This window comes from Phyllostomus discolor, chromosome 12 (genome assembly GCF_004126475.2).
Source record: "Phyllostomus discolor isolate MPI-MPIP mPhyDis1 chromosome 12, mPhyDis1.pri.v3, whole genome shotgun sequence".
In the NCBI taxonomy this organism is placed as follows: Eukaryota; Metazoa; Chordata; class Mammalia; order Chiroptera; family Phyllostomidae; genus Phyllostomus; species Phyllostomus discolor.
This window is the reverse complement of record NC_040914.2, coordinates 16,115,356-16,141,685: the sequence shown is the minus strand read 5'-3', so window position 1 is coordinate 16,141,685 and position 26,330 is coordinate 16,115,356. Positions and strand designations below refer to the sequence as shown.

The following is a 26,330-nucleotide window of genomic DNA, read 5'->3' as shown; positions in this document are numbered from 1 at the left end:
TTGCCTTAGGGGTGGCCTTCCTCCCGGGCATGCTGGTCCAGCGGTTTGGACCTCTGCCCTTTCCTCCGTGGAGATAACACCTAGGCCTCGGGTGGATTCCAGCTCCAGGTGCGTCCAGAAAAGCCGCCAAACCAGGCTGGATCAGGCGCCCCTGGGCTCTCCCAGCCCAGCTCACAGCTGTGTTTCCCAACCCCTGGTCATGCCCCAGAATCCTTACCACAGGCGTCATTCCGGCTCCTTCGGTGTTTCCAGGCTGTTCGTGGTGACCTTGGCATCGGAACTGAGTTTGTGAAGCTGCCAACAACCACGAGCCATTATTATTGTCGTTTTCATGGCTGTCGATCATCATAATCTCAGTCCCCGGTTCCTTTAGCTCTCTCCGGCTCCAGTTGCCCCATCCCCCTCCCTGGATGGCTCTGCATCCTGGCAAAGATGGGGGGAGGGGGGCTGGGGGGCATCTTTCTCAAGAGGGCCCTGGGCCAAGAGGAAGGATATGTTTTCTTTCCCTTTGTCCACCTTGGGGGAAACCCCGGGGTTCCCGGGCTCCTGTTCTCTGCGCTGGGAGGAGGAAAGTGAGGGCACTGGGGGTGGAGGGTGAAGGTGGCGCCACAGTCCCTCCCCTGCCGCCACCACCCCTGTCTGTGCTGGGAGCTGCTGTCACCTAAGCGCCTGTGAGTCTGCAGCAGGCCAGAGGGGACGAGCAGGGAGCTGGAGGGAGGACAGGACGGCATCCCCGTGTGCAAGGCGGGCCGCACCGAGGCCGGGCGCTGGGAGCCATGGGTCCCCACTGGGCGGGAATCCTGCTCTCAGGTGAGTGTCCTGCTCCCCGCAGACGGGCGTGGGGTAGGGGTTGCGTGGGTGCATCCAGGTGCACAGAACAGAGACAGAGCACAGGGAAACAGACACATAGAGACAGACAGAAATAAAGACACACACAAAACAGACTGACAAAGGGGGACAGAGACCAGGGGCAACGACATACACACAGAGACAGAGAGAGACGGAGTCGGAACCACAGAACCAGAGAGAGAGAGAGAGGCCTGGAGTGACACTGGCAGGGAAGGTTGGAACATAACAGACAGACAGACAGACAGATGGGAGTGAGACAGGTGGAGAGAGGATGCGCCAGCCCCGAGCGCGTCCTGAAGTCACGCATCAGTGCTACCTGAGGAAGACTGTTGTGGAAATGGGTTCTCCCATGGTGCAGTGGGAAGGGAACTTCGGGTCCCTCGAGGAGGAGGGTTTTGAGCAGCAGTGTCCAGGTTTATAAGAAGGCCCCTGAAGAGGCTGCCGCACTCGCCGCGGCACTTCCCGGCACGCAGCTGGGGCCGCGCATCCACTGGGCCCAGGAGCCCTTCGCCCGGCGTCTCAGTTACAGCCACAGGTGGTTCAGCTCCGTCTCTCTGTGGGAGAAGTCCGGCTTCCAGGGCCATAAGCCCGCACCTGCGCCCCAGGAGGGCAGGGCCCGGACTGTGTCATGACCCAGGTGCAGCCTCTGCTCCCCCCACCACTACGCTCCGGCCCACACATCTGCCCACACATCTGCCTGGGAGAGAGACTGGGGCTTTGATGAGCTGCCCTGTACTCCTCGGGCTTGGAAGAAAGCAGGATTTCTTTCAAACTATACAGTCTCGTTCCTGGCTTTTCCGAGGCCTGTGTCCTCTTCCTATCAGATTTTTTCCCCCAGATTTTCCCGGGTTTATTTCCTCCCCTCTGTGGCTTCCATCCTGGCTTCCACTCGCCTGCACTGCATCTGCACCCAGTGAAAGGATTTTCCTCTCCGCTCTTCCCCACTTCCCCCTTAGTGGGGCGGACTCGCTGGGGTGACTGTAAAGCGTCTTTCTCTCTTTTTAAAAAAATTTTACTTATTCATTTTTTTTATAGAGAGGGGAAGGGAAGGAGAGAGGGAGAGAAACGTCAATGTGTGGCTGTGTCTCACACATCCCCTACTGGGACCTGGCCCACAACCCAGGCATGTGCCCTGACTGGGAGTTGAACCATCAACCTTTTAGTTTTCAGGTCTGCGCTCAATCCACTGAGCTACACCAGCCAGGGCTAAAGCGTCTTCCTTGACCCCTCTGGCGCCCCGAGTGACTAGCACTGTCCTCTCCTCATTAATCTGGCTGTTTTCGTTCTGCTCCCTTTCTTTCTGTTAATATGTAACCAACTCCTACTGGAACATCAGGACAGGGATGGATGTGAAACTTATGCTTAACGGGTATCTGAGGCAAAAGGAGGAAACTGCAATATTTGGATACGGAAAGCGTTTTGCAGGCAAAGAAATGATTTGCGATGTGTGGTGTGCCGAGGTGAGGGCTCAGCCGGGCTGCAGGGGCTCCAGAGTCGTTCTGCGGGAGAGGGGGGGCCCGGGGAAGACTCTCCACAGAGGGAGATTTACTTCAGGTGGGTGTGATGAGGCCCCCGCTGATGCTTTCACTCACGTGTTTTCATTGATCTTTACAACAGTTAAATGAGGCAGGGACTGTTATCATCCCATTTTACAGATGGGGAAACTGAGACTCAGAGACCATCACCCCGCCCCCCCAAATGGCAAAGCTAGGATTCAAACCCAGGCAGGCAGACTCCAAGCCTGTGGACTTAACCACTAATGGCACTGGCTGCAGAAAACCCAGACATACGAGAGAAGAGTAATTAGTGACTGAACACTTTCTGTGAACTGTTTTAAGCGTGTCGCCCCTGAGATCTCAACAGACTTCACAACAGCCCGAGGCACTAAGTTCTACTGTTCTCCCCATTTCGCAGTTGAAGACACTGAGGCTCACGAAGACAAAGCCCCTTGCCCATGATCATAGAGCCAGTAGGCATCCGAGTCAGTATTTGCTCCCAAAGAGCTGAGCAGGGAACGGGGCAGTCCTGGGGCCAGACTGGGGTCATGGGGGGGCATAGGGAAGCATGGCTGTTGGCCTCTGTTGCCAGGGCCTCAGGGAAGGGTGAGGGGGTGTCACGGTCAGCTGCACAGGACCGTGGCTGCTGAGCTTAGGGGCCCCCACCCATGCCCACCATCTCGTTGGGCCTCCGGGAAACCGCGCAGCATGGCCAGGTGGAAAACGGGAGAGTCCTGCTGTCTCCTTTCCCTTTCCTCCCCCAGGCAAGGGGCATCTCTGCCTGGGGGCAAGTCTGAGGGGGTGCCAGGTGAATTCCTCCCCCAACCCCGACAGACGAGAACAAGCGCCCTTCATCAGGGATAGGATCTGGGCCCATCCCCGGGCTTGCCGGGTGTGGAGAACTCAGTCTGTAGGAGCTGGTGGGCCGGGTTTAAGTTTGGCTTCTGCTACTTCCTTCCTATGTGGTCCTAGAGAACGACTTCATCTCCCGTCTCTGAGCACCTGTCTCCCTCTGTGTGCAGTGGGGTGGTGGGTCACACATCTCCCCGGAGGGAGCCAGGGCTCACTACCACCCCGCAACAGCCCTAGGATGCAGGTGGGATTGTGCCCATCTCACAGCTGGGAAAACTGAGGCTCAGAGAAGCTAGAAACATGCCACAAATCACACGGCCAGTAAGTATCGAGTAGGAGTCCAGCCTCTAGGGGTGGAGAGCCGTGTCCATGATCCTCCGCTTGTGAAGAACATGACTGGACACCCTCTCCCCGCTCAACACACTTCTCCCTCCATGAGCACCTCCTCTCTCCCCGACCAGCCTCACTTTGGACCGCGTGGAGCCTGCCCGCTGCAACCCAGCTCGACCTCGACGCCACACTGCTCAACGTCAGCCTAAGTGAGAAGGATCGCTTCTGTGCTTGGGACCCCTTAGGCACTCAGACTCATGGCAGATTCAGAGATGTGGGTGTAGAAAGCGAGGCCGTAGTTCTCCAGCACCCGTCAGAGTTCCACGTCCACAGTCCCAATGAGACGAACCCGATGGGCCCGGCCGGGGTCTAGCAACTGCTGGTCGGACCAGCTGCACGGGGGAGGGGGGGCCTGTGCCAACGTAGCCAGGGGTGGGGGAGGTCAGTGGGCATCCCTGGTGCGGGCTGGATTCTCTTTGGAGCTGACATTCATCAGCCCAGTGTCAGGCCCCAGACCATCAGCTTTGTTTTTACAACCTCATGATACAAACCTACAGAGAAGGGGAGTAAGGGGCTGGAGACCACGCCCAGAGTGAGCAGCAGCTCTAGGATTTGAGCCCAGGCCCTGAGCCTGTGTGTCTTCTGACAATTCCAACCTCTCCCTGTCTCTCTGGGCTCCTCTGTCACCACGTCTTGCTTGGTCTTTGTCTGTCTGTGTCTCTGCCTCTGTCTGTCTGTCTGTCTGTCTGTCTGTCTCTCTCTTGCTCCTTGTGCAGAATTGCCAGCCAAGCCCACCATTTCAGTCAGCCCGGGCATTGTCACAGAGAAAGCGGAAAAGGTGACCTTCCGATGTGACACTAAAGACATCAACCCTAACATCCACTGGGTCTTCAGCAATCGCCCGCTGGTGTTGCACGAGCGCATCCACCTGTCCCCAGACGGCAGGGAGCTCACCATCTCCCCTGTCTTGCGGGGGGACGCCGGGAGTTACCAGTGCGAAGTTTGGGATGTCCAGGGGTCCCAGAGCAGCAATCCCACCTACCTGGTCGTGAACTGTGAGTCCCTTTCTGTGCCCCCTCACCCCTTGCTGACACTCATTTTCTTGGTGTTTCCGTTTAGTCACATAGCTTCAAATGCCACCCAAACTCGGACTTGTCTACCCTTGAACCCCAGATGTGTGATGGTTTGATAGCTCTACTTGGATTCAACCAGAAGCATCCAACTTAATGTATCTAAAACTGAGCTTAAACTTCCCCTGTTTGATTCAAAGTCTTGCTTGGGTCTGAAGAAGGAAAAAGCATTTGCTGGCATGCTTCCGACATCTCTTCCAATCCTATTCTGTCCAGGAATAAGGCTGGCATTTCATCTCCATTAGATCCCTGCACCTCCTTGTAATCGATCCAGAGCCTGGGTGGGGAGAGGAGAAATAGCAATATTAGCCCTGTCAGATCCTCTGGGAGAGCTGGTGCTGACGCTGTTGCTTGCTGCTGTGACTGCCTTTGTCCTCCCAGATGGGCCTGACCCCTTTGACATCAAGGTGGAGCCCAGTGCACCCTGCGGAGAGGTGGTCAAGGTGATAGAGGGCTCCAACGTGACCTTCTCGGCGAAAGCGCAGTCTTATCCAGCCCCAACCTATTCCTGGTTTCTCCCCAACGATTCCACCCCATCTTTCACGGAGAGAACATTCCGCATCCACGCCGTGTCCAGGGAACAGGAGGGCACGTACAGGTGCTGGGCGAACAACAGTGCCACCCAGAAGTCCCGCCTGGCTGCTCTTAGAGTCCAAGTCCTTGGTGAGTCTCTTCTAGTCTGTTCCTCTCCTTGGTTCTTTGAGAATCAGAGCCCCCCAGGGTTCGAGGAGGACCCAGAGCAGTGGGGGTGTCCCCCGTGGCTGGTGGCAGAGCAGGGCTCTGTCCACAGGGAAGGGCCTGGGTTCCTGCCTTGGGAGACCCTCCACGAGACCTTGTCTGTCTCCGTGGGTCGTTGTTATCCGGTTCTCTGGAAGTTGGGGGTTGGTTCTCAACAACAGACAGAAATACTAACAAGACACACACGTTTATACACTCACAGAGCCACCCACACACATGAGAATCACATGTGTGCAGCACACAAGAGACCAAACACACGAGCACAACATGCAACATGCAACACCACAGGCACGGCACACACATACAACACATGTAACACCTACACAACAGGCATGGGCGAGACAATACATAGTACATGGCACTTTGCAAACACAGAACATGTATATGCCCACCCACAACACATGTGTACAATATACTCACACGTGCATGTACAGACAGAACATGCAGGATATATCTATAAAACAGACACACATATCTCCCATATGACACATCTACAACTAACCACAAACACACAAACTCACTCCCACAAAACTCCCACAAAACCCACATAGACGCACAGTAGAACATGGGGCAAAAAAGGACGTTTACAGTTGTTCATATGGAAAAAATGTAATAACTAATAAATACAAGGATAAACTCTGCGTTTTGTGTACTCACAACTGTGAACCTGCTTTTGTCCCACCCTGCAGATAACATGCCCACGACATGCACATCACACTCAACATTTCCACACACAACACAGAAAACACCACGTCATACATTTAACATGCCCCCCACACAACTGACATGCAGTGCACACACTCAGTGTATCCATAGACTATACACACCACACAGCCATGCACAAAGCATGTACGTACACCATGCAACACATGCATGCAACACATACAATACCACAGACACACAGCACACACTCGCATACAGAAACAGACGAATGTGCAAACAGCACACACTCACTCACTCACACACACATGCATACATATAACAACCACAGCTCACAGTCACAAAACATACACACATACCACACACACAACAGACACAAACACACATAAAATACATCCACATACTCCACACACACAAAACCCATAATATGTTCACATCATTGTCACCACACAATACTCACTCATACACAAAAGGCTTGCACATACCACCCACACAATATAGTCACATGCAAAGCACACACACACACACGCACACACATCCTCGGAAAGCCCCGTGGGCCTGGCCTGGGCAGGAGAGTGGGGAAGCATCCCTGAACCTTCTCCTCTGTGTCTCTGTGTTTCCAGAACACACGACCAAGCCTCTCCTCATGACCCCAAACCTGAGCGTCGTGGAGAATGCCAACACCGTGCCCCTGACCTGCCTGACCATCCATGAGGGGGCTCTGGTCCAGTGGTTACTGAGGGGCCAGCCCCTCCAGCCCAGCAAGCACCTGGTGCTGTCTGAGGACAACAGGACCCTGTTCATCCACCCCCTCTGGCGGAACGACACGGGGCCCTATGAGTGTGAGGTCTGGCACGGGGGCGGCTGGACCCGGAGCGACCCTCTCAGGCTGACCATCCACTGTGAGTCAGCCCCAGCCTGGACCTTCTCCTGCTCCCTCCCTCCCTTGCTTGTAGTTCTTCCTCTAGCCACTCATTCACAGTTACTGGTACCTGCTCTGTGCCAGGTATGTCTGGGCATGAACGAGACATAGTCCCTGCCCTGGAGGAGCTTACACGGTAGTGGGGGAGACAGACCGCGGACAGCTAAGCGAGAGAGATGCATGGTGTGTCCGACGGGGCTAAGGCCAAGGAGAACCGTGAGGCAGCGACAGCGTGAGGAAGGGCCGAGAGGGGGAGGTATTGCAGTCTTAGCTGGGGTGCTCAGGGGAGGCCTCCGGGAGGAGGTGGCCTTGGGGAAGAACTGGAAGGAGGCAGGCAGTGAGCCCTGCAGGCAGCTAAGGGAAGAGACCTCCAGGGGGAGGGAACGGACTGTGCATGGCACGTCAGAGGGCCCCGAGGGGGACAAGGGGACCAGAGAGGTGAATCGGGGGGAGAGTGGAACAGGAGAGGCTGGCAGGTGACAGCGTCGGGGCAGATCACACAGGGCGCTGCGGGCAGTGGTGGGGGCACCGGAACTGCAGAGGCGCTGAGCAGCGGAGGGATAAGACTAGACAGGTTCACAGGTCTCCCTGGCTCTTGTCTACAGGTCGGAAGCGGGCGGGGGTGCAGGGCGGAGGCTGTAGAAAGGGCGTGTTTGTGTTTGTCCTGGTCCTTGGAGAGGCAGCCCCCAAGGTGGGATGAAATGGGAATGCGTATGCAGGGATGTTATTAGGGGAGATGCTCCTGTGAGAAAAAGCAGAGAGGGAGCCAGGAAGGCTGGGCGAGCGGTCACACTGGGACGCAAGCCTGACCCCGAGTGAGACGGAAAGGGAGGGATCCCTGGGCTGGACGGAAGCCTTTGGACCACCATGTAGTCTAAGGAACTTTGTCAAGGCTGTCGGGAGTCCCATGCCTCCCAGGAAAGGGCCTGCCTCAGTTTCCCCAACACACTCAGATACTGGCAGAGTGCAGCCCACAGGAGGGCACGGAATGGATTTCAGGGTACAGCAGCTGAACCTTTGGTTAATTCAACTCTGGCCCTTGGAGGTCTGCAAGGCACCCCCTGGTGGTGACCGAGCACGATTGTCCAAAAGACATGAAAGGGCTGGGTCAGGATGGCAGCTGTGGGTGATAAGAAGTGGTCAGACTATGGATATGTTTTGAATATCAAACTCACAGGATTTGCTACTGGTTGACATAAAGCAAAAGAGAAAGAGAGCAGTCAAGAACAAGTCCAAGGTTTTTTGCCTGAGCTACTCAAAGCATGTAGAAACTATGAGCTGAGGTGGAGAAGATTGTGGGGAAGAGGTTCTGGCCCGGGAGGAAGCAGGGGTCCACTTTTGTACAAGTTACGTAGCAGGGAGATATAGCTAAAGGGCTAAACGCAACGCCTTTCTCCTCTTTCCCCTCCTCTGTTGCTCTCTCTTTGCTTTCGCTTTCAGTCATTAAACCAAAAATACCTATTTTGTTCTCTCTCTATGCTGATCAGCATGTCGGGAGCTTGGTAATAGGCAGCCATGACTTCCAGAGCTCACAGCCTACTCAGGGTGGGGAGAGCAACCACCAGGCAAAGAAAACCCAGTGCCATCAGCGCTGCCGTGGGATGAGAGGATTTGGGGAACCCACAGGAAGCCCAGCCAGCCAGCAGGGTGTGGGCAGGCTCACCGTGCGGGGTGGTGTCTCTCGTGAGATCTGATGCACCAGTAAGTCAGCTGGGTAGAGCAGGCTCAGGGAAGAGCGTCTCAGAGAAGGGAGAGAAGGTGGGGTGGCTTTGAGGCAAGGGGGAACATGACCGGGATGGACTATCCAAGTGGGGTCTTATTCCTGGATTGAGAGTGGAAAGTGTGGAGGGGTGAGTGATGCCGCTGGAGGGGCCAGCAAGGGCTGGAGTTTGAGTGAGCTCACCAGCCGTGGGCTTTGTCCTAAGGAGACTGGGGAGCCATGGAGGGCTCTCAGCAAGGCTGGGGAAGTGCCGTGGTTGCATGTGGAAAGACCCTTTTGGCTGCTGTGCGGAGGATCTGAGACTGGGAAGCAGGGGGACAGAGGAGGGACCCTGGTGGCCCCAGGGTTAGGACTGAGAGAAAAGGACAGATTCAAAGGATATTTAGCAGGGGGCGGGGGCAGGCTTTTCCTCCTTTCCTGGAATGTTCCAAATCGAAACTCTCTGCATGCTTCTTTCCCAGTAGTTGACAATAATCTAAACAAGACAAGACTCAAACTCTTGGTTTGCACGAGAAACCCCACAGGCTTTTCAGTGGTCTCCTTCACGGCTGTGAGAGGGCAGCAAGTGCTCTTTACAAAGAACATCCCCCAGCATCTCTACTGCCGAGAATACATAGACGTAAAAGTAAATATTGTTACAGAGCCACATGTCGTTACACAAGAAATCCCATCACAATTTCTTTGGACATTCACAGAACACGGCAAAAACTTCTGAAGCCTGATGTCTTATGAGGCTCCTTTGTTAGAATTTGCTTTGGCAGGAGTAGGGTTTTTTGGTTTCGATTTTGATTTGCCTTCTTCCATGCTGCAAACTACTATCTACGCAGCTAAGCGGGAAAGGGAGCGTTTTCTTCTTATCTTGCTGAGACTTCTTTCAACTGCAGTTAAAAGAGCCTTTGCTGCCTGGGGTATAACCTGGAAATAATCTGAGTTAGAATTGAGAAGAGGCCTGGCCGGGTGGCTCAGTTGGTTGGAGCATCGTCCCATACGCCAGAAGGTCGTGGGTTTGATTCCCAGTCGGAACACAGACTGAGGTTGCAGGTTTGATCCCCAGTCGAGGTGCATATGGGAGGCAACCAATCAATATTTGTCTCTCATATCAAAATCTCTCTCTCTCTCAAATCAATAAACATATCCTTGGGTGAAGATTAAAATAAAAAAAAGAATTAGGAAGAAAGAAAAAGGCAAAACTTCCAATGTGGAAGAAAATGTGATAACTTCCCAGTGGAGGTTGGGTACATGTTTGGCTCTGCACGCAGATGGCCCTGACCGCGTGAACATCACCAGGGGGTCACAGCCCGGGGCGGTCACCCACGTCCAGGCGGAGCTCAGCTCCAATCTGACCTTGCAGTGCTGGGCCAAGTCCCAGCCAGACGCTGAGTATCGCTGGACCCTGGAACACTCCACCGCGGTGTATGTGGGGGAGAAGCTGGTCATCGAGGCCCTGACCTGGGAACACCAGGGGACCTACAACTGCATGGCCTTCAACCCTCAGACCCGCCTGGCCCACTCCGCCTCGGTCCTGGTCAGCGTGGTAGGTGAGTCCTTCAGGGGCACTGCCTTCTCTTGGGGGTACAAGTGGCTTTTCCTTGGCCCGTGGTGTAGAAATGAGTGCACTGCATGGGCAGGCTGTCAGTCAAGGGCTGTTCAATCCCAACCCCTAATGCTCAGGCCCTAGAACCTCTACTTCCTAGCTGTGTGCCCTGGAAACCTCTGAAGCTGCTCTGAGCCTCAGTTTTCCTACCTGAGTAAATGGGGTATGTGATGCCTGCCTCTCATAGCTGTCTAGAAGTACAGTGAGCCGGGGAGAGAAAGAGTGAGCTGGCAAGGGAATCAGGAATTACATCAATAGCAACTGCGTGTGACTGGCAGTGAGTCTCTGTATTTCTGTCTTGAGGTCTTGAACAGGCAACACAATGTCACTATTAGCCGGGGCTCACATCCTGGCTCCAGTGCTTACAAGCTGTGTGACTGTGGGCATATTACTTAACCTCTCTGGGCTTCTGATCCCTTACCTGTAAAACAAACATAATAATTATGCATATGTATATGTTTGTTGAAGACTATTTAACGTGCCAAATTCTATGGCAGTGCTTGACATATTGCATTTGTTAAACAGATAAAATTATTCTTCATTGAGCCTATGCCACATGCCTGGAGCAAGTCTTTCTATGTATAATATCCACAAACGTTTCTTGGGTGCCTCTGCCCACCAGCCATGAGGCGGGCCTGTATCTCTATCGCACAGCAGAGACTCCGGCCCTGTCTCTAGGGTTGGAAACCAGGCTGGCTGCCTCCAGAGCAAGGTTCTTGGTGGTCCACTAAGCAGAGGACCCCATGCGGCTTCCCAAATTACCTCATTTAATCTTTGAACAAGCCTCCTGGTTCTTGTCAAGACCATTAGCTGGACGGAGAAACAGAGGCTCGGAAGAGGAAGCAGTGAGCTCGGAAGAGTTCACCTGACGTGCCTGGGGCTGTAGTATTTGAATGAGATACAGAAGGAAAGGCTCTTAGAGCTCAGAGCTTGGCCGATGTCTATCATCATCATCATCATCGTTATCGTCATCATCATCATCATCATCACTTTTTATCGGGCACTCACTGTGTGCCAGGCACTGATGCTGAGCCTTTTCCGTGTGATCTCACTGCATCCCTTAAGGAGCCAATAGGGTTATGAATTGCTACGCTTGTCTGACGTATAAAGAAATGGAGGCTCTGTGAATGAAATCAAGAATTGCTCAGGCATCCAGGGAACCACTCCAGCTCTTCCAGTGCTGAGCCCCTTCCTCACAGCCTGACCCTACTGGCTGCCTTCTCCATCCCTGTGGCTGAACGTCGCCCCTTTGAGAAAGGTTCTGGGCAGAAGCAGGATGGGCGTACAGCAAGCCGATATTAATGATGACCACTGCCATTTATGAATCCATCCCCTACTGCATGCCCGGTATTAACATTCAGGATCTTTTTAAAAAAAAATTAATCAATTTACTTATTTTTAGAGAGAGGGGAAGGGAAGGAAAAAGAGAGGAAGAGAAATATCATGTGTGGTTGCCTCTCACGTGGCCCCCACTAGGGCTCTGGCCTGCAACCCAGGCATGTGCCCTGACCAGGAATCAGAACCAGTGACCCTTTGGTTCACAGCCCATGCTCAATCCACTGAGCTACATCAACCAGGGCAACATTCAGGATCTTATTTCATCTTCATAACAGTCCTGGGCAGTGGGTATCATTTCTCTCACTTTGCAGATGAAGAAATAAGACTCAAAGGGGAAGTCACTTGTCCTTGGTCACAGGGCCCCAGAGAGTGAAAGGTGACATGGGGGAAAGCCAGGTTTGGTTGTCAAAGCCCTCTCCCATGGAAGCCACATTTGATCCATCGTCATAAGCAGGATCATTGTCACAGCAACACAGCCGTGTGAAGTTCCCCCTTTTGTCCCCATTTTACAGAAGATACAACTGAAGCACAGAGAGGTTAAGAGCATGGTCAATGTCACACAGCTGATAGGTCATGCTATCGCTACCACTAAGTCCTAGCTCTCTGTGACGGGAAAACCAGTGCTCATCAAGTGAAGTGGTGATGAAGCCACAGTAGGAGCGGGGACTGGGGGCGGGACTGCGAGTGCGTGAGGCCCAGGTCCCCGTTCTCTCTCCTGACCCAGGTCCCCAGTCTCCGCTGTCTGCTGGGTCCATTGCTGGCATTACCATCGGGGTCCTGGCAGTTATCACCCTGACCGTAGGCCTGGGCTATTTCCTTTACACCAGAAATGCCAGATGGTAAAACTGGGAATGGGTTGGGAGGTGTGGCCTTTGGGGGCCCTGCCCAGCAGTGCGTGGCAGGGGGTGGGGATGGGGGGGTGTTGCTGACCATGGGCTGTGTCTGTGGCACCTGGGGAATTCAGAGGGTGTGTGGCATTGCCTATGAATGAATGTGCCACATGGGCAGAGCCCGTGGAGATGGGAGGGACTAGATGCACAGAAGTATGAGGGCTTTGGGGTTTCAGGCCCTCCAGGAAAACAGCAGAGGACCCCATCCATGAGGTCACCACACCTACCTCCAAGGAGGAGCACCCTGCCCAGCCCAGTTCCGGTAAGTGGCTTTGTAGCTGATACCCAGGGCAGTGGTGAGGGCTGGGGGAGCAGCTGGTGCTGGGAGCCGTCCTGCTTTCGGCTTGGCCACCAGGTCACCATGATATCATGGGCAAGCCTTACTTTCTCTAAGCCTCAGTATCTCCATCTGGGAAATGGGTGAGTTTAGAGTCAAGAACTCTAAGGAGTTCTGCCTGTTCCAAAAGCCACAGCAAAAACAAGGCATCATGCTGCCCTTCTCTCCCTCACTCTCAGAGAACTTTGTTAATTGATTGCTATAGACAGAGGGAATCAATCACAACACTCCTCTCTGCTGAATCCAAACCTGCCTCATAATCCATCTCAACACAGTGGACCAGGCACCTCTACTGATGGGCAGGAGTTGACCAAAGGCATAGGGAAACATCTCTGCCATCTCTGGCCTAGACTTCTAGAAGGATGGTCCTCACCAGGTGGAAGTCCTCCAGAGACTGTCCTGTCCCGCTCAATTTGGACAAACCCATGTGACTGGAGACCCACTTGTGAAACTGGGGCTAGGTCTTAGATTTCCATCCTCATCCATTTCATCAAACAGCCTTCTCTGACCAGGAGCTAGTTTTCTGGGACATCTCAGGTCTAGCTTGCCGGAGATTTGATGAGGAATCCTGGAGAGAGGGGAAAAAAAAAAAAAGAAGGTTTCTATCACCTCCTTCCTGGGAATAGAAATGACCTGGAAAAAACAGTCCCTCCCCTCAGATCTCTCTCTAACTCCAGCCCTGGGCTGGCATTTGATTTCTCTAGACTGGCCAAGGTCCGTGTATGACAATATAGGCCTCGAACTTCAAGGCCAGGTCAAAGTCAAAAAGGTGGGTGATGCTCCAGAGGGACCCTCTGTGCTCCTCTGCCTGGCTCTTCTTCAGCCTAGAAGGGCTGTTCCAGTCCCACGCCTTGGTGTGGGAGGGAGTCAGGCATGTTTTCTTGACAACTCTAGTGCCAGCTTGGGTCTCTGCATTTCTCCCTCTGTCTTCTCTGGGAATCCCAAGAGCCTCCTGGCTTTTCCATCTCTTCTCCTTGTCCTCTTGTTCTTCAATGTGACAATGCCTAGCCTTGAGCCCCCCCTGGGAATCAGAAGGGATGTAACTGCTTCTGAGGCTAATGCCATTTCTGAGAATTTCTGTTGTGGCCCCAATCCCAAGCCCTGTGACCTCTTCATTTCTTTTTCTGTCCCCAGATGCTGCCTCAAGAGCCCTCAGAGCACTTCTATGAGGTACATTGACGCTGCTGGATTTGATTTTAAAGCTGCAGAGGGAATGCAATCCTAGAATTTTAGATTTGACAAGTATGAGGAACCATCTTGCCTAAATCTTTCTGGTGCATTGCAGGGCCAGGGATGGGGAGAAAGTAGAAAGTGCAAATCGGTACTTTCCAGACAGTGTGATTCTAAGGCAGCCTGTGCCTGTGGACCCTAATCAGTCTCTCCATTCACTCGCAGATGAAGCCGCCTTCTGCAACCCCTGAGGGCTATTCTCATGGCTCCAGGAAGCCATCGCCTCAACTTGCATTGCATCCACTGGTCTCCACTCTACCACAAGGAAACACAGAGTCCGTCTATGAGGTATTTTCATGTCCCGCAGAGGCTTTGGAGGGGTTGAGAGCTATCACCGATTTGCTGAAGAATCTGTGGAATAAACTATCAAGAGAATTTCCCTTTAAAAACCTTTTCAACTCCATGTCATCCATCCCCATCCCATCACTTTATTTCATTGCCATCCTTTTCCTCCCCACCCCATTCCATTTCTGTTCTTTCCATCCACATGTTTAATCCAGCCCATCCACTCTGTTCCTTAGCACTCGCTTCCTCTCCATTCAACGTCCCTATTTGCATTCATTTCTACGTGATTGGCTTTCATTTCATCCCACTGCATCCTGTTTCCTCTCATTCTATAATTTTTTTTCACTTTCTTCTCTTTCCATTTCCTTCTTTCTTTCCCCTAACTCCCTTGTTCCCATCCCTTCCCCTTCCATTCAATTCCGTTTCACTGTTTTCCATTCCCCTTCACTCTGCTCTCTTCCCTTCATCCTTTTTCATTTCTCTCTACTCATTCACTCTACTGTGTTCCATTCCACTTCATTCCACTCCATTCTTTTCATTTCCCCCTGCTCCTCCCGTTCCCTTCCATTGCACCCCATTCCACATGTCTTTGTTACTTTCCATTCCATACTTCCCACTTAATTTCCTGCTTTCAAATCTTTTCATTCCCTTTTATTTCATGCTATTGCATGCATCAGTTTCATTCAATGCTGTTTTACTATTTTAGAGTCTGCAGCATTCTATTCCATTCCCTCACTTTCCATTATTTTCAATTTCATTGCTTCATTTCTATCCTTTAACTCCCACAATGTCCCCTCATTATATTGCTTTCCTCTCATTTCTTCTCCATTCCCTTCCTGTCTTTCTCACTTCATTGCTTTCCGTTCCACTCCTTTCCTTAAGTTCATTCCTTTCCACTCTTTTCCACTCATTTCCATTCTGATCCTGCCTTTGTTTCATGATTCGTCCTTCCACTTCCTTTTATCTGACTTCATTCTTTTCCACTGTTATTTTCCCTTCCATTCCATTCCTTTCATTGATACTTCTCGGGGCAGCATGCCAGTTATTCCACTCCTTCCCCTGCCTTTTGTTTCCATTGCACTCTTTTCCACTCCTTTCCATTCCATTCCTCTCTACCCCACTCATGCCCTTCCCGTCCCAGTCAGCTACATTGCTGACTATTCCTTTCAACTCGTGTCTTCTCCCTTGTGATTCTTCATTTCTTTCATGATATTTACTCCCTTACATTTCTCCCATGGGGAATTTGAGGCAGTTCACAGAAAGCTTATAAAATGGTGCTATAATCACACCACACTATAAAATGGTGCTAAACCAGAAATAGGAATCACAATCAGAAAGGTATTTTTAATAATAGTAGGAAGTCAAGATGTGGATAAAATGTAAAAATATGCTGGATCTGCATAGTGTCTGTCCCTATACTTCTCATTTGTCTTTGAGTTTCCTGGGGGCCAAATAAAAAAGAGAAGTACTATCGTTTTCATCACCCAAAAGGAAGAAAACCATTGGCTCATCCAGGCATAAGTGGGGCTTCCCATAGCAACTTCAGCTAACTTGGGTGATGGCTTCCTAGCTCTAAGGGCAAGTGAAATTACTTCAGAGAACTCAAGTAATAACACCTATTGTTGGAACTAGCTGGGTTACTTCCTGTCCAGAGATGAACTTTAGATCCTATACTCTAAAGGAGGCAGTCACTGATCCACTTTGAAGAGGGAGAGGTGGAAGGCCAAATCCATGCCCTACTGACAATGTTTTGTTAGGTTTGGAAAAGAGACAGTTTAGGGACATAGGATTCCAATACTTTAGTGTGGGAAGGCCGGCTTAGAGTAGAGACAAATGTATTCCCTGTTATCCCAGAGGGTAAGTCAGTTACCTTGGAGGCAATTCAAGGGTAGCTGATGTTAGCCCAGTTGACAGATGAACCATTCTCGAAGTATGTGAATGTCCTACATAGCTTAGATATTCTTAAAAATCCTCACCCAACGATATAATTATTGATTTTAGAGAGAGAGGAAGAGAGAAAGACAGGGAGGGAGAGATTGATGTGAATGAGAAACATTGATCAGTCACCTCCCCTATGTGTCCCAACCAAGGATTAAACCTACAATGTAGGTATGTCCCCTGACCGGGAATCAAACCCAGAACCTTTTGGTGTATGGGACGGTGCTCCAACCAACTGAGCCATTGGACCAAGGCTGTCTTAGGGATTCGTTACAAGGCAAACCCCCTGAAAGTAGTTCAAATAAAATGGAGATTAATTGGAAGAACACTGGGGAATCTCAGATAATTCAGTTTCAGAAATTGTGGGCCACATGGGGACTGGAATGTTATCAGGAAGATTTTTCTCTTATGTGACTGCTCATTTTAGCTGATCTATGAATTTGTTCCACTTTTCTCAGTCCACATTGAAATCCTAGGCAACTTTCCTGGTCACTCCTCTTTTGTAACTTCAGATTACATAAAACATCCTCTACTATGTTAGGGTTTCTAGGTTCAGACTCTCCAGAGAAGAATCAGATTGGCTCAGGCTACTGCATGGATTGTGTTTAGGTTGGTCAGTCCTCCAATCAGCTGTGAATTGGTACAAATTCAGCCTCCTCGGCACCTCTCTTTGTATCAGGGTCTCGGGACACGTTTGTTCCCTTGTATCAGTAAAGGAAAAGTTCTTTCTGGAAGTCCCACCCCCCAAACTTCCTTTTATATCCCCTTGGCATAAGTGCTGTCATGTGATAATCTATGTTGCAAGGAAAGCTGGGGAAGTGAGGTGGTATACTTCCCAGTCTCTTCCCAGAAACAGGTAAGGGCAAACCCTTACCTGTTAGGGAAGGGTGTCAGGTCAAGTCAATTCGGTGTCTGCTATATTCTGGAGGGATGAGAAGGAGTGAACCATGCAGAGGGTCTGGAGTGGAACATTCCAAGTGGAGGGGCATCGAGTCAAAAGGCCCTGAGGTGGGCGTGTTAGTGATCTGTTGCTGCATAATGAATTACCACAAACTTATCCAATTAAAGCAACATACATTTACTATCTCACAATTTCTGTTCATTGGGAGTCCAGGCACTGCTCATATTGGTCTTCTGCAAGGCTGTAACCAAAGTGTTGGCTAAGACTCAGATCTTATCCAAGGCTTGACTAGGAGAAGCATCCTCTTTCAAGCGTATGTTTATTGGCAGCATTCGGGTCCTTGCAGGTTGTCATCTGAGGGCTTCAGTTTCTTATTGGCTGTCAGCTGGAGGCCACCCCCACTCCTTTGCCAAGTGGGCCTCTCCACAGGCAGTTCACAATACCACCTCAAAGCCAAGAAAGAAGTCGAAATCTTATACAACAGAATCATGTGCATACAATCCTGTACTTCAGGTCACCTTCATCGTATTCTACTGGTTAGATGCCAGTCACAGGTCTTGCCTTCAAGGCTGGGTGGTGGGGATAACATCAAGGCATGAATACCAGGATATGGGGGTTAAGGGTGCCACCTTAGCCACTGTCCTCCACTGTGGGGAAATATATGGGCCGTTCTAGGAACAGTGAGGGGCCAGTGTGACTAAAGTACAGTAACAAAGGAGGAAGGTTTTTTTAATTTTCAGTGATGAGGAAGGAGAGTGCTAGAGTGCTGGGGTCCTGACGGACAGCAAGGAGAAGGAGGGCTCACCCAGAAGACGGAACTCACCTTTTCTCCTTGTATAACAGGTGCTTGAGAATCCGGAATGCAGCATTTACTGCCAAATGAAGCCCTCAGCGTAATGGAAATGAAGACCCTTTCTCCAGAAATCCTAGAGAAACCATGCTCAATCATATGCTCAGTGACATTTATTGGATGCATATTATATTCCAGCCACTCTCTTTGCAAACTTTGTGACATTCTGTCTCAATGGGTTACTCAGGCTCTGGACCCTAGATCCTACTGATTCTTAGGCTTTCGACTCGTATTTCTTTAAAGACAACAGAAACAGGGGAAAAGTAACCTAGAATTAGAGGGCCAATGTTTGAGACCCACCAGCTGGAATGGCTGTAGCTGTATCATAGGAACAGCCAAACACCACCGATGGACAGCATTCAGAGAGAAGTGTGGGAGTTAGCCAAAGATCTTAGGCTTTTAACAGTGTTTTGAAAATAGCAGCCAAATGCAACCCAACATGAAAAGGGATATCTGCTTAAAAATACTTAAGAGTCTTACCTGTGGATGATTATCTCACTAGAAAAGCCAAGAGAATCAAATGGAATACTATAAGAATTCATAACATTTCAGTAGGTTAACCAGATACAAAATAAATATTTCTTTTAAAAATCCTCATCTGAGGACATATTTCCATTGATTTCTGGAGAGAGAGAGGTATCAATTGGTTGCCTCCTGTATGCATTCCAACCAGGGATGGAACCCACAACCTACACATGTGCCCTGACAGAGAATTAAACCAGCAACTTTTTGGCGCACTGAATGACATTCCAATCTACTGAGCCATGTGGCCAGGGCAAAATAAATATTTCTTATAAAAGCAACAACAAAGTTATAAGGAGCTCTAAGGGTAGAAATTATATTTCAAATAGAATATTTCTTGTAGTTGTTAAAGGTCAGAATGTATGTGAGGAAAACTAGGAGTCTTTTGCAAGCATTTAAATAAACTTAAAAATACCATATTTTCATACAGTAGGATTCCAATTTTCTACTTCCTCCCTGGTGGGGAGGAAATATCACAATTCCCTTAGTGTGACTGGGCTGGTTAATGAGATGTTGGCTGTTAACATAGAACCGGGAACCTTTATTTATTCAAAACAAAACACGTATTTATTGAGCATCTATTATTGCAAGGCACCTTAGGTGCTGGGAATAAGGCAGTAATAAAATAGATACAGATCATTTTTCTTAAGGAGTTGACAGTCTAGTGGTGAGGATAGATGGACAAGAGACAACATAAATACGTGAAATATATTGTGTTCCATAGTGAAAAGTTCTCTGAAAATAAAGAGGTGGGACACAGGGATTATGTGGGGAGTGAAGGGCTTGTTTGCAAGTTTACAATGGTTGGTGGGGCAATGCCTCATGAGAGAAGGTGACATCGGTTCACAGACCAGATTGTGGGGGATCCTCAAAGGAAGAGCCTGCCAGGCAGCATGAACAGCGCATGCAAAGGTCCTGACGTGGGAGTTTTCTTGAGTTGCCGTAGAAAATAGAAATGCCAGCATGACTGGGGCGGAGGCCAAAAAAAAAAAAAAAAAGTCGAGATGAAGGCAAAGGGAAGAGAGGGAGGGTACGAGAGTAACACATTCTTGAAGGGCTTCAACTGAGCTCTCTGGACTAACGGGTTTTCAGCTACTATCTTTGGCCTTGGGGACCAAGGAGGCTGTGCGTGCCAAGATTCCGACACGCAGGCGCTCGGGAGGGGTCGGGTGGGTTCCGCCGAATCCCATTTTCTCGGCCACTCCTAGGCGTCAAGCCGGGACCAGGGCCAGCCTTTTCCCAAGTCAGCCACTCCTGACGCGTCGGCTCCTCAGCCTCTGCCTCTCAATCCCATTTCTCTTGGCGCTACACAAACTCGAACCCACAGACCCAACTCCCAGCTCGTACCCTCAGCCGCACGCCCAGTTATGATCCCAGCGAGTCTCGGAGCCCACCTCCCCTGACGTGCTGGAACCCCGCCCAAGCGCCGCCGAGGCTTCTGGGAATTGCAGTCCGGACTCGCCGGGCCCAAATGCACTTCCGGGTTCGGCTAGAAGCGCAGCCATTGTCCACGGCACAGACGCTGGCTGTGGCCGCGCACCTCGGCCCTTGGAGGTTAACCCTAGGGGCCTTGCGAATGCCGACTTGGGGAGGGGCAGAACTAGCGTAACCTGAGTCTGTCGTGTGCAGAATCGGGGTAGGGGGTTCACCAAGCTCGTCCGGCCCCAGAGCCGTATCGGACACTGAGGCTGGGACAGGCCTGGCCTGGGCGGCGAACCTGTAGACGCCCAGGTTGGTGAGGGGCGGGGCAGAGCTGGTTGACCCCTGAGCGCACGCGCAGCGTCTAGGCGGGAAGCTGGGATTGGGGGTGTGTGTGGACAATCTGGGACCTACGCAGGTAGCGCTTGCTTCAGCTTTCGGTTATGGAAGTTGGACGTACTAACGCAGCTGCAGATTCAGACACTGCTTTGCGGCGTGTGCGCAGGTCCTGGATTAGGTGGTGTTCTTGTCTAGGTTCTGAGGGTTACCAGGTCGGTGGAAGACGCGCTGTGGGCGAAAGTATTGAGGGGGCGGGTCCTGAGAATCCCCCCTCCCCTCGTCCAAGGCTAGGCCTGGTTAGTGGAGGAGGACTTGAGGACCACCGGGTTGATGAAGTACTCATTTTCAGATTCTGGTTCCTGGAGGAGAGGGACTGTGTCATTGTCCCTATACCCTTGAGCATGTGTTTGAGTAGGAAGCACGAGGTTAGAGGTGAGATCCTAGGCACCTGACCCTGGGACCCTGGAGCAGGCACTGCTCTTGCAGGCCTGGAGGCCCCCTGAGTAGTGAAGAGACCGGGCGGGAGTTGCAGATTCTTGCCCTTGGAGAGGCAGTGTTGCTCCAGCGAACCCTTAGTGGGAATGGCTGATGGACTGCAGACTCTCAGGTGGAAGGAAGGACCAGGGCCTAGAGGCAGGATCTAACCGGAGTGCTCCCTGCACATGCGGGGGGAGTCGAGTGAGGTGGTTCCGAATGGGAAGTGGGAATTTGGACTAGTAATCTTGGGTCTCATGTAGGCTCGTGCAGAGCCCTAGGACATTTAGGTCTGATGGAGACACGTTGGAGGTATAGAATCGGAGCCCAGGAAGGACTGAGTTGCAGCAGGTGTCTTCACGTGGGCAGCTGTGTGGGAGTGAATCAGGATGCTGCCAGCATGATTATGAAGTAGGTGTTCCCAGGACCTCTGCTCAGGGGCTACTCTGCTTGTAGGCGTGAGCATGCCCAGGTTGGTAAAGGGACAGGGACTGTGCTGCAGATTTGAACCTGGAAGGGGCTGTATTCAGCATGGCACCTAGGTGTTCACGTTTGGGTGGGAGGAAGTGGGATGTCCCGTTTCCCCTGGGAGCTGGTCTCTCACAGACTTGACAACCCTCAGGCTAGTGCCCAAGTCCTGGGGCTGCTTTTGGAGCTTTGTGCTCAAGCTGCTGTTTGGGCATTTGGATGTTTTTGCGGCAAGAAGGCAGTGGACGCAGGTGACCCCTCACAGAGACTTGCAGGTGCCGTCTGTGTCTCAGCTGGGTTGAGGCACAGAAGGGGAGATACTTCAATAGATTCTCATCTGAAGAGCAGGGACTGCATAGGACCTGTAAGCTGGCAGAGGGCCAGGTTCTGGATGCAGTTTTGGGGCATGAGTCTGCTCTGTGGATGCCAGCAAGGGGAAGGAACCTGGGTGGGTGGCCTCTGCACAGTGGCCCCTTCAAAGAGAGCCAGGATAGACCCCTGGGAGTACAGGCCTTGGGGCCCCGTTTTGGAGGTGCAGGTTCTGATCTTGCGGCCGCTCCAGCTGCAGTCTTCACATGTGCTGGCGTTTGGGCAGAATGGAGAGGTGTGGGCAGTCCTAGGGCCCGGGTACTGGCTGAGGATGCCCAGGTGGGTAGAGGGCACAGCTGCAGATTCTGGGCTGCAGAGGGGTAAGATGTAAGGCTGCACCAGGTCTCTCCACACACACACAGGTGTTTGGGTGAGAAACAAGAGGCTGGAGTATTAGACAAGGGTGCTGGGGTCTTTGTGCAGATGGCAATCAAGTCACAGCCTGGGGATGTCCAGGTTGGTAAAACGAGAGCACCTTTCTGAGCTGCAGGTGCCCAGGAAGATGTTTGGGCAGGACTCTGGGCAGGTGTGGCTCCAGTGGGTCCTGTGGAGGTTGTGGAGGAAACGGTTTGGGTGCAGGTTCAGGGTACAGCAGCCTTGTGACCCACACTATACTGGTTGAATGAGATTCCCGTGGGGGTAAGGGGATGGGTAAGAGGGAGGGTGTAGTGGGGGTGGGATGCATAGGGTGGGATTTGCAGGGGCTGTTCTAGTCTCGTCTTGGACCCAGAAACATTGAGCTGGTACAAAGACAACTGAAGTACACATTCTGGGCCTGGGAGGGGCTGGCACGTGCTGGGATCTGTCAGGATGCCACCAGTGCCAGGCCGGCTCTGCTGCCAGTTCAGGCCTGAGGACATCCAGGTTGGTGGAGGGACTAGGTCAGAGCTATACCTTCAGGGCCTAGGAGGGTTTGGAGTGGGAATCTGGGCTAGTGCCGACCCCGAGTGGTGTTGGGAGCAGGTCTGGGGTGCAACTGAGCTCTGTGCATATGCTTGGCTATTTGGGCAGGACATGGGAAGCAACTGGTGACAGGCTGGTAGGGAGTCACGCCTGGGTAACAGGAGGGTAGGGTCCTGTTCCGGGTCATGACCTTAGGGGCTGGGTCATGAGCTTTCTGAGTTTAGTCAGGGAGTGTGATGCGGCACCATCAATCCCGGAGCCCTGCTGCTTGTCCTAGGGAGAGGTGCTGGTTTGGGGCTGTGGATTCCAGGTTGGGGAAGAAGGGGTGCACACCAGAGTGCCCTTGATGAGCATGCCAGGTATTTGTGGGGGTCCCAGGACCCAATGGGATAGGGAGGGACTGGTTTGTGCTGCATGTGGTGGTGGGCAAAGGCTGCATTTGGACGTGAGGTGGACTTACTGGTATATGGCCCAGAAGCCTGAGATAGTGGAGGAACCAGTTTGCAGCTGCAGAGTATTGGCTTAGGAGAGGCACCAAGAGAACCTAGGTGCATGCACAGCTCTTCGGGCTGGAGGCTAGGCAGGAACTTCTAGAAATCTGCACAGTTCTTATGGGAAGTGCTTCCCAGAAGCGGAGACTAATCCAGGGAGGAGGGTGCTAGGGTGGACCTGCAGGAGGATGCTGTTCTCAGGGCTTCTCCCCTTGCAGCTCAGGACCCAAGGGAGGAGAGCATGGAAGAGCAGGATGAGAAGCCCCCAGGGCCCCTGGAGGCCTGTGTGCAGGTGAGTGAGCTTCTCCCCACTCCACCCTGGAGACCCAGAGCTTGTTCCCACCCAGGCCCCACCACCCAGCCCTCTGGGCTTGGGAGCCTATCCCGGCTCCCTGCAGTGTTTTGGAGGCTTTTGGCCCCTCCTGACCTGCAAGGTTCTAATACACACCATGCATTTAATGAGGCATTTCTTCACGCTTTTAACCCAGATAACTTTCTGGGAGGAATTGGGCATCCTGTGTCAAAAACCCTTAGAATACAGATTGCACTTTGGCCAACAACACGGCTTTGCTGGAGAATGAGTACCTGGAAAGAATGTTTGAGAATACACAGTGCAAGGGGAGAGTTCGGTGAGTTATGGTAAGACCATGAAATGGAATATATTGTAGTCATTGTTATGATAATGAGTATTTACCAACTTAAAAATACTTATTTATGATATGTGTTAAGCCAGTGGCATTTAGAAATGACCACCTTTTTAAAAATGGACGTAGTTTGTGTATAGAAAACATGTTAAAAGACTGTCAATACAGTAGTTAACAAAGATTATCTGTGTGTTACATTCCAGGTGACTTTATTTTTTCATTTATTTATCTATATTTTTGCACTTCTGTACAGTGCATTTTAGGGTTAAGAAATGAACAACTTAAAGCATTTCCCTAGAGCAAATATTCTCTGAAAACATTTAATTTCTTTAAAATGTTAAATTAGGGTGTCACCTTTGCCTTCCTGCACAGTGCAGTCCCAAAGCTATTTTGGGGGCAGAGCTAGGCAGTTATCTGCAGTTGAGGGAAGCTCCCGGGTGTGAGGTGTCACAGCCTGATCTGGGTGGGGAGGGTGTCTGTATGCATCAGTAACCCAGTGGGGTGAGGAAGGTGGCACTGGGAGTCAGCACCCGCATCAGGTGAGGTGAGTGTCCCTATGGGTTTGGGGTACCAGGACCAGAGCAGCTGAGAAGCACATCCACACAGGGCATGCCCCCGTGTGGGAGCCCATGTGCAGTGAGGGTGTCCAACATGGGGTGTCAGAGCTAGAGCAGGGTGACATGTGCAACATGTGGAGTGGGGGGGACGGGAGGGTATCCTCGTGTGGCCCCCCTATTCTAAGCAAGTTGAGGGCATCCATACCTGAGCGTAGCCTGGCGTGGAGTATCAGAGCCCAAGCCTGATGTCCAGGGCACCCACACAGAGTCCGAGTCCAACGGGCACGAGAGTGAGTCCAGGAGAAGGGTCCACTCGGCCTTCAGAGTCAGAGCCCAAGCAGGGTGCAGAGGGCCCCTTGGCCGAGGGTGGCCTCCATGGGGCTGCAGAGCTCAGGTGGACCACGGAGCATCTCACCAGGGTTCTCACCATCAGAGAGGGAGAGAGCGAGCCCTGGGGTGAACGGTACTGTCAGCAGACATGCGAGGTGTCGACTAGGCTCCTGGTTTTCAGTGTGTTGGTGTAGAAGTACGTAGAGATGTGTGTGTGCCGTGCGTATGGGCACGTATGTGTATAGACACATGCCTATATTCCCTGTCCACGTGAGGCCCTGGGAGCCGTGACATTCTGATACTGATGTGCATACCTGGTGCCCAGATTTCGACTCCTGAATGTCTGCTGTGGCTTTTATGGCCTCATTGTTAATGGAAATTTAGTGTTCAATTTTTTTCTAGGACAATGGCACTGCCATAAATGTTTTTGTATATGCTCCCTTGTACATGTGCCCAAGATTTTTCAAGGGAGTTATGCAAATATAAATTTACATTCATGTTTTTATCAAAACTACAGGTATAACACATTTTGTTATCATTAGCATTCTACTATAAGCTAGTGATTTCATGTCTTTTCTCATAATCTTAAAGGTCCTTCTATGTCATACAACTGAATTAGCAATCTGTTTGTGATACTTTTTACTTTCCTCACATATTTATTGATTGCCTAGCCAGTGTAAGGCCCTATGGGAGGCACTGGAGAGAAAGATGACTTAGTTCTCATAGACAGAAGAGTTGTGCTTCTTATATATCCCAAGGTTACACAGGAAAAACAAAAACAACTTTTTTCTTGTATGAGTTACCCATGGCTGCATACTCTGAAACACAGCAGCTTAAAACAACCAACATGTATTATCTCACGAATTTTCTGAGGGTCAGGAATCTGGGAGCAGCCTCTCTGGATGTTTCTGCACTCAGGGTCTCTGATGAAGGTGCCGTGTTGCTGGCCAGGGCTGCTGCCTTCAAAAGCTTGACTGAGTAGGACGACCCTTTGCAGAGTCACTCAGATGGCTGTTGGCAAGAGGCCCCAGTTCCATACCACGTAGCCCTCTCTCCAGGGCTGCATTACACAGCAGCTGGTTTTTCCCTACACAGGTGACTGGGGAGGGTGCGCAGAGAGCAAGAACATGTTTAAATGCATACAACCAAGATGGAAGCCGTGGTGTCCTTTATCACCTGATCTCAGAACTGACACATCATCACATCCTCTGTAATCTGTTGGTCACACAGACCCACTCTGGTACCATGTGGACAAGGACCACTTAAGGGTGTAACCATCAGGAGGCGCTGCCATTGGGGGCCATCTTGGAGGCTGGCTACCATACTTCTCAAATCTGAATGTTCTCTAGTTGGTTTTATTAATCATTATCAGAAGATGCACGGGTACTTTGGGCCTGACAGATATTAAATAGAGCCACGGCAGAGAGAAATCAAGGGAGCCCAAGTCTTGGCTTTCAGTGAGGGACATGAGTCCACTGAACTGGCCTAGGAAGAAACTGTATTGGGGCATTGTCTGAGAGATTTCGGTGACTTACACACCTGGAAGTAGCTGGACGGAGTGGGGAGACTTTGAGGTCACTCTGAGGCCTGCCTTCCTTCAGGGCCTGAGACCCAAAATCCTTCTGGGGGCCTGTGGTAGAGGCTCACCTGTCCCCTGTCATTGTCAGCATTCAGAGATGGGCAGGTTGTCTGTGAGGTAGTGACTCCATGGTGGAGGGTCTGTTCTGTGTACCTGAGTTATTCATGAATATTCA

At 51.4% G+C, this 26,330-nt stretch overlaps 2 protein-coding genes across 9 annotated transcripts in view; both read left to right on the top strand.

Moving 5' to 3' along the window:
• Positions 1–380: 380 nt before the first annotated feature.
• CEACAM20 (CEA cell adhesion molecule 20) lies at positions 381–18,657 on the top strand. Its single transcript, XM_036013064.1, has 12 exons — positions 381–810; positions 3,659–3,736; positions 4,304–4,582; positions 5,039–5,320; positions 6,679–6,957; positions 9,957–10,235; positions 12,354–12,468; positions 12,696–12,781; positions 13,561–13,625; positions 13,991–14,026; positions 14,252–14,374; positions 18,054–18,657. Exons 1-12 carry the CDS (start codon positions 777–779, stop codon positions 18,105–18,107), a joined length of 1,710 nt encoding a protein of 569 aa, XP_035868957.1. The 5' UTR covers positions 381–776; the 3' UTR covers positions 18,108–18,657.
• Positions 18,658–20,067: 1,410 nt separating this feature from the next.
• ZNF180 (zinc finger protein 180) overlaps positions 20,068–26,330 on the top strand; it is a 28,509-nt gene continuing 22,246 nt past the window's right edge. For 4 of the 8 annotated variants that reach the window (XR_004900230.1, XM_036013056.1, XM_036013057.1 and 1 more), the window contains exons 1-2: positions 20,068–20,313; positions 23,264–23,337. Coding sequence is in view for 5 of the 8 variants with exons in the window: in XM_036013056.1 (XP_035868949.1) it covers positions 23,287–23,337 (51 nt within the window). In the remaining 3 variants the exon portion in view is untranslated. Of the gene's footprint in view, positions 20,314–22,346; positions 22,516–23,263; positions 23,338–26,330 lie in introns of those variants that run through there. The other 4 variants (XM_036013053.1, XM_036013052.1, XM_028530000.2 and 1 more) reach the window with 4 other exon arrangements.

Coding starts and splice junctions, on each gene's coding strand:
- CEACAM20 (XM_036013064.1), top strand. CDS start 777: ATGGGTCCCCACTGGGCGGGAATCCTGCTCTCAG. Junction 3,737..4,303: donor ACTGCTCAACGTCAGCCTAA/GTGAGAAGGATC, acceptor CTCCTTGTGCAG/AATTGCCAGCCAAGCCCACC. Junction 14,027..14,251: donor CCTCAGAGCACTTCTATGAG/GTACATTGACGC, acceptor ATTCACTCGCAG/ATGAAGCCGCCTTCTGCAAC.